This window comes from Lampetra fluviatilis, chromosome 1, assembly GCF_964198595.1.
Source record: "Lampetra fluviatilis chromosome 1, kcLamFluv1.1, whole genome shotgun sequence".
In the NCBI taxonomy this organism is placed as follows: domain Eukaryota; kingdom Metazoa; phylum Chordata; class Hyperoartia; order Petromyzontiformes; family Petromyzontidae; genus Lampetra; species Lampetra fluviatilis.
The window spans coordinates 2,319,049-2,327,172 of NC_136275.1; the positions used below are offsets into that span (position 1 = coordinate 2,319,049).

General features: G+C 53.4%; 1 protein-coding gene across 3 annotated transcripts in view; it reads right to left on the reverse strand.

Moving 5' to 3' along the window:
- The window catches only part of LOC144950439 (zinc finger E-box-binding homeobox 2-like), a 50,601-nt gene extending 47,859 nt beyond the window's left edge, over positions 1–2,742 (reverse strand). For 2 of the 3 annotated variants that reach the window (XM_078880589.1, XM_078880737.1), the window contains exon 1: positions 2,412–2,742. In XM_078880589.1, the coding sequence (XP_078736715.1) occupies positions 2,412–2,478 (67 nt within the window). In that variant the 5' untranslated portion in view covers positions 2,479–2,742. Of the gene's footprint in view, positions 1–2,302; positions 2,319–2,411 lie in introns of those variants that run through there. The other variant, XM_078880665.1, reaches the window with a different exon arrangement.
- Between the last annotated feature and the right edge of the window lie 5,382 nt (positions 2,743–8,124).

Here is an 8,124-nt window from a genome sequence, read left to right on the forward strand (position 1 = left end):
TTCATCAAGAACACCTCCATCGCAAGGGCCCAGAGACGACTTACTCTCTTGTATGGCGCCATGAGAGTTATTTTGGAAGGTGGTTACTGTATTACTGTACAGTAATACAGTAACCGAGTTCATCAACCCTCGGGGTCGATACACAAACGAGGGGGTGGGAGGGGAGGAGGCTGGTAAGCAACTTGTTTTTGTGTGTTGCAAGTCAACCGGTGGCTTCCATGTGGGTAAACTCACGCCGTGGGAATGTGGAATTTCCACCAGCGGCCTCGTCCGTAAGACTTGAGGCGGTCGCCGTTCTCTCCACGCTTATCTGAGATTGTTTTATTAAAAACTGATATAGTATTGGCCAGTAGTAATTAAGTTTTTATTTATTTTTGCAACAGAAACTTCTCCACAAATCTGTCTGCCCGCCTGATGATGTCGGTTATTGATTACTACTCGATTGTGTAAAATGATGCCGATGTATTTATCTCCCGACCACACAACCGGTGTTGCTGTACCAGTAACGAACTTGCCGCCACGTTCTGTTGACGCCACGTGTATATTGACGAGATCAAACACCGCCATCATCACCTCCCCCCCCCACAACAACAACAACAAACACAGCTATATGATGGCCGATATTTGACGCGAAAGCCTTTACTTAACTTCGTGTTCAACTGGCAACAACAACATGGACAAGTTCACAAGACAGTGGGAAAAAAGATAGCAGCAGCAGCGATAACAACAACAGCAGCAGCAGCGATAACAACAACAGCAGCAGCAGCAGAGGCCACACAACACGCAACGTTTGCACGTGTCGTGTGGCCCCCCTTACTGCCCCCCTATCCCTGTGCCTCGTGCCCCCCCTTACTGCCCCCCTATCCATGAACACTCTAACCAGTTTACCCCTCGCCCTGTATCCCCGTGACCCCTACTCCTCGTCCCCCTATCCCTTTATCGGGTACCCCTCTCACATCACCCCCTTGCATCGTAGTGAACTATCACCTAGCCGTAGTAATCCCATATCACTGTACCCCTACCCGCTACCCCTGCATCCACAATAGGTCGTATCCCTTACACCAGTAACCGCTGTCCCCTCACCACTCATCCCCCTTGTCCCGTACCCCAACCCTATTACATTATCCCCTAGACTCCAGTCACACATCCCCGTGTCTCCTATTCCCGTGTAGCCCTGTCCCCTATCCCCATACCCCCTGGCATTGTCACCTATCCCTTCTGTCCCCCATAACTACCCCCTCTATCCCTGTGCCCCCCTATCGCTAATCCCATACCCCCTATCCCTGTGCCCCCCTATCGCTATACCCCATACCCCCTATCCCTGTGCCCCCCTATCGCTATACCCCATACCCCCTATCCCTGTGCCCCCCTATCACTATACCCCATACCCCCTATCCCTGTGCCCCCCTATCGCTATACCCCATACCCCCTATCCCTGTGCCCCCCTATCGCTATACCCCCTATTCCTGTGCCCCCCTATCGCTAACCCCATACCCCCTATCCCTGTGCCCCCCTATCGCTAACCCTATACCCCCTATCCCTGTGCCCCCCTATCGCTATATCCATACCCCCTAGCCCTGTGCCCCCCTATCACTAACCCCATACCCCCTATCCCTGTGCCCCCCTATCGCTATATCCCATACCCCCTAGCCCTGTGCCCCCCTATCTCTAACTCCATACCCCCTATCCCTGTGCCCCCCTATCGCTATACCCCGTACCCCCCTATCCCTGTGTCCCCCATAACTATCCCCCTTATCCCGTGTGGCCCCCTATCGCTATACCCCATACCCCCTATCCCTGTGCCCCCCTATCGCTATATCCCATACCCCCTATCCCTGTGCCCCCCTATCGCTATATCCCATACCCCCTATCCCTGTGCCCCCCTATCGCTATATCCCCTTATCTACGTCCCCTGCCCCCCCCCCCCCACGTGCCTCTCCTCCGCCCGTCTTCAAGTTGCCGCTGAATCCGGCGGCTTCTGCTCAACTTGTAGGAGTGGAACTGGCGGTGGGCCTGGTCGAGACCCCCCACCCCCTCCATCGTGGGACTCCCCCAGAGAACCCCCGTCGGTTGTGGGGGGGGGGGGGTGCCCCCCTTAAGTCTCCAGAAGCAACAGTGGAGGAGGAGGAGGTGATGGTGGTGGTGGTCCCGGCAGGGATAACGGTGCCGAGCGGACGCACCGAGAGGCACCGTTAGTCGCTCCGGGGAGGAGCTGCTCAGGTGCGAGAGCCCCCTCCTAACACCTCCTCACTCCTCATCCTCTTGCTCTCTCTCTCTTTCCCCTACAACCCTCCCTACTTACACCACTCAACCCCCGGCACCGGACGAATCCCACCGGTGTGAAGAGCGAACATCGCGCGTGGGTGGACGACGACGACGCAGCAGCAGCAGGTCCCCCAAGCTCAACTCACTCCACTCACCGTGCTTGCGACGAGGGTTCGCCTGCTTCCTGCGCTTACACCTGCGCGGCTCGGCCATGTCGCCGCCTGTTCGGCGACTGTGGTGGTGGTGGTGGTCGTGGTGGTGGTGGTGGTCGTGGTGATGATGGGGAGGAGGAGGAGGAGGAGCGGGGGTTGGGGGCGAGGTGCTGCTTCCTCGGCGCCGCGGCTGTGCGCACTCATCCCGCGGCCCCGTCGCATTTAAATACGCGCCTCCCCCGCTCGGCTCGGCTCTTCACTCCTCTCACTCCACTCACTCACTCACTCGTCCACTCTCTCTCGCTCTCTCTCTCGCTCGCTCACTCCACGCACTCCACCCTCTCGCTCGCTCACTCCACTCGTATTAACTCGCACACGCGTTGCGCGCTCTCTCTCTCTCTTTTACGCACACTCTGACACGCGCTCACTCGCTCACACTCACACACACACTCACCACGTTCACTCTCACTCACGTTCACACTCACACACACACTCACTCTGACACGCGCTCACTCGCTCACACTCTCACACACACTCACCACGTTCACTCTCACTCACGTTCACACTCACACACACACTCACTCTGACACGCGCTCACTCGCTCACACTCTCACACACACTCACCACGTTCACTCTCACTCACGTTCACACTCACACACACACTCACTCTGACACGCGCTCACTCGCTCACACTCTCACACACACTCACCACGTTCACTCTCACTCACGTTCACACTCACACACTCACTCACTCTGACACGCGCTCACTCGCTCACACTCTCACACACACTCACCACGTTCACTCTCACTCACGTTCACACTCACACACACACTCACTCTGACACGCGCTCACTCGCTCACACTCTCACACACACTCACCACGTTCACTCTCACTCACGTTCACACTCACACACACACTCACTCTGACACGCGCTCACTCGCTCACACTCTCACACACACTCACCACGTTCACTCTCACTCACGTTCACACTCACACACACACTCACTCTGACACGCGCTCACTCGCTCACACTCTCACACACACTCACCACGTTCACTCTCACTCACGTTCACACTCACACACACACTCACTCTGACACGCGCTCACTCGCTCACACTCTCACACACACTCACCACGTTCACTCTCACTCACGTTCACACTCACACACACACTCACTCTGACACGCGCTCACTCGCTCACACTCTCACACACACCACGTTCACTCTCACTCACGTTCACACTCACACACACACTCACTCTGACACGCGCTCACTCGCTCACACTCTCACACACACTCACCACGTTCACTCTCACTCACGTTCACACTCACACACACACTCACTCTGACACGCGCTCACTCGCTCACACTCTCACACACACTCACCACGTTCACTCTCACTCACGTTCACACTCACACACACACTCACTCTGACACGCGCTCACTCGCTCACACTCTCACACACACTCACCACGTTCACTCTCACTCACGTTCACACTCACACACACACTCACTCTGACACGCGCTCACTCGCTCACACTCTCACACACACTCACCACGTTCACTCTCACTCACGTTCACACTCACACACACACTCACTCTGACACGCGCTCACTCGCTCACACTCTCACACACACTCACCACGTTCACTCTCACTCACGTTCACACTCACACACACACTCACTCTGACACGCGCTCACTCGCTCACACTCTCACACACACTCACCACGTTCACTCTCACTCACGTTCACACACACACTCACTCTGACACGTGCTCACTCGCTCACTCACCACGTTCACTCTCACACAAACTCACGTTCACTCTCACCCACGTTCACGCTCACACACACTCACCACGTTCACTCTCACTCACGTTCACACTCACACACACACTCACTCTGACACGTGCTCACTCGCTCACTCACCACGTTCACTCTCACACAAACTCACGTTCACTCTCACCCACGTTCACGCTCACACACACTCACCACGTTCACGCTCACACACACACGTTCACTCTGACACGCGCTCACTCGTTCACTCACTCACCTTCTCATCAACGTTCACTCTCAATCACGTTCACTCTCACACACACTCACCACGTTCACTCTCACACACACTCACCACGTTCACTCTCACACACGTTCACCATGTTCACTCTCACACACACCCACGTTCACTCTCACACACACTCACCACGTTCACTCTCACACGTTCAAAATGTTCACTCTCACACACAATCACGTTCACTCTCACACTCACCACATTCACTCTCACACGTTCACCATGTTCACTCTCACACTCACCACGTTCACTCTCACACGTTCACCATGTTCACTCTCACACACACTCACCCACACTCACGTTCACTCTCACACTCACCACGTTCACTCTCGCACACACTCACCGCTCACACTCACACACACTCACTCTCACACACACTCACTACGGTCACTCTCACACTCACCACGTTCACTCTCACACACACTCACCGCTCACACTCACACACACTCACCACGGTCACTCTCACACTCACCACGTTCACTCTCACACTCACCACGTTCACTCTCGCACACACTCACCGCTCACACTCACACACACTCACTCTCACACACACTCACCACGGTCACTCTCACACTCACCACGTTCACTCTCGCACACACTCACCGCTCACACTCACACACACTCACTCTCACACACACTCACCACGGTCACTCTCACACTCACCACGTTCACTCTCGCACACACTCACCGCTCACACTCACACACTCACTCTCACACACACTCACCACGGTCACTCTCACACTCACCACGTTCACTCTCGCACACACTCACCGCTCACACTCACACACACTCACCACGGTCACTCTCACACTCACCACGTTCACTCTCACACTCACCACGTTCACTCTCGCACACACTCACCGCTCACACTCACACACACTCACTCTCACACACACTCACTACGGTCACTCTCACACTCACTCACCACGTTCACTCTCACACTCACCACGTTCACTCTCACACACTCACCGCTCACTCACTCACACGCTCACCGCTCACTCTTTCACTCACTCACCCTCTCACTCACGTTCACTCTCACACACAATCACGTTCACTCTCACACACACCCACGTTCACTCTGACACGCGCTCACCGTTCACTCACTCACACGCTCACTCACGTTCACTCGTTCACTCACTCACGCTCACCGCTCACTCGCTCGCTCACTCACTCACCCTCTCACCCACGTTCACTCTCACACTCACGTTCACTCTGACACGCGCTCACCGCTCACTCACACGCTCACTCACTCGTTCACTCACTCACCCTCTCACCCACGTTCACACTCAATCACGTTCACTCTCACACACACTCACGTTCACTCTGACACGCGCTCACCGCTCACTCACTCACACGCTCACTCACGTTCACTCTCAATCACGTTCACTCTCACACACAGCCACGTTCACTCTGACACGCACTCACCGCTCACTCACTCACATGCTCACTCACGTTCACTCTCAATCACGTTCACTCTCACACACAGCCACGTTCACTCTGACACGCACTCACCGCTCACACGCTCACTCACGTTCACTCACGTTCACGTTCACTCTCACACACAGCCACGTTCACTCTGACACGCACTCACCGCTCACTCACTCACACGCTCACTCACGTTCACTCTCAATCACGTTCACTCTCACACACAGCCACGTTCACTCTGACACGCACTCACCGCTCACTCACTCACACGCTCACTCACGTTCACTCTCAATCACGTTCACTCTCACACACAGCCACGTTCACTCTGACACGCACTCACCGCTCACTCACTCACATGCTCACTCACGTTCACTCTCAATCACGTTCACTCTCACACACAGCCACGCTCAGTCTGACACGCGCTCACCGCTCACTCACTCACACGCTCACTCACTCGTTCACTCACTCACCCTCTCAATCACGTTCACACTCAATCACGTTCACTCTGACACGCGCTCACCGCTCACTCACCCTCTCACTCACGTTCACACTCACCCACACCCACGTTCACACTCACACACACTCACGTTCACACTCAATCACGTTCACACTCAATCACGTTCACGCTCACACGCGTGCTGCCTCGCTCGCTCGCTCGCTCACTCGAGCGCTTATGTGATGCCCCTTCGCCTGTGCATTGTGGTGTAGTTGCGTGTCTGCCTGTCCACCCGGGTGATCGCCTGCCTCGCAGAGGCACCTGCCTGTGTACCTGCTGTCTGATCTGTCTCGTTTAATGTGGCACGCGTCTGCTCATCGGATAATTTGTTCATATTTCTGTTTGATCACCTGTGTGTTTCACTGCTTATATGTCGGATGAATTTGTCTATTCGCCTGTCCATCTCAGCACACATCTGCCTGTTCATCTGTTTGTCTCATTGGGCAGCTGTCCACATCCCGGACCCCTCTTTGTATCACCAGGCCTCTGACTCTGTCTCACTGGACACGTGTTTGTACGTTCACACATCTGACCACCTCTCCTGTCTGTCCCACTCCCTGCATGTCTTTCTCATCGAACACCTGACTTTGACCATCTACCTGCACCACTGCCTGATCATCAGTCTCACGAGCCACCGGGCTGCCGAGCTACCTGTTACTGCACACCTGTACGTCTATACTCGTTGGTTCTTTCGGTAAAGTCACGTAGGTGAAAAAAAATAATAAAAAAAGATATAATAATAAAATAATAAAAATAGAAATAACTAAATGAAATCACGACGTTTCGATCGCAATACAAGTAATCATCATCAGGTGTGAAACCACAGCGAGAAAAAAACTCAACTCGCTGTGGTTTCACACCTGATGATGATTGCTTGTGTTGCGATCGAAACGTCGTGATTTAATTTAGTTATTTCTATTTTTTTTTATTACTCTTTTTTTTCACCTACGTGACTTTACCGAAAGAACCAAAGAGTATGGATCCTTGCCGTCACGAAAACGTCAAACCTGTGCGTCTGTCTTACAGCCACTCTGTCTCACTCTCTGCTAAAATACTTACCCAACTACTTAAGTTTGTCTATCCGTGTATTTGTCTGACTACCTATCAATTCCATTTCCCTATCCATCCGTCTGCTTATCCATTTATCATCTTATCTGTTCGTGTACCTGTTCAATCGTTTGTCTGGCCGTTTTATCGTCCATATGGCAACCCACCTATCAACCTGTCAACCTGCCTATCTACCTATATGACTACTCGTCTTTCAATGTGTCAATCCACTATTCTTATCTTGCACGTCTCTCTATATAACTGCCTGCTTTTATTAGTTATTACTTAGTGTGTCTGTCCATCTTGCTGTTCACAATGCTGGCAGTCTGTCTCATATCATCATATATACCTGTCAATGTATCTGCCTGTGTGTGTATTTTACAGTTGTTCCATCGACCTAATCACCTGCCTGTGACATTCCCCTGTATGAACCTGTCCATTTCTGTGTCTGTCTTATCTGTCAGCCAGTTCGTATTATGTAATCATGGGGGCAACGATTGCATGGAGAATACGTATGTTCAACTTCTTTCGCACCGTGCGTAGCCCGCCGTGCTAATCGACGACAGGACTCGGGACCTATGCTAGTAACTTGTGACACATGGGGATGCAGGCAGTGGGACACAGCCTTGCCATGGAGATGAGGAGAGACAACATGGGACATGCATAACCGTATTCC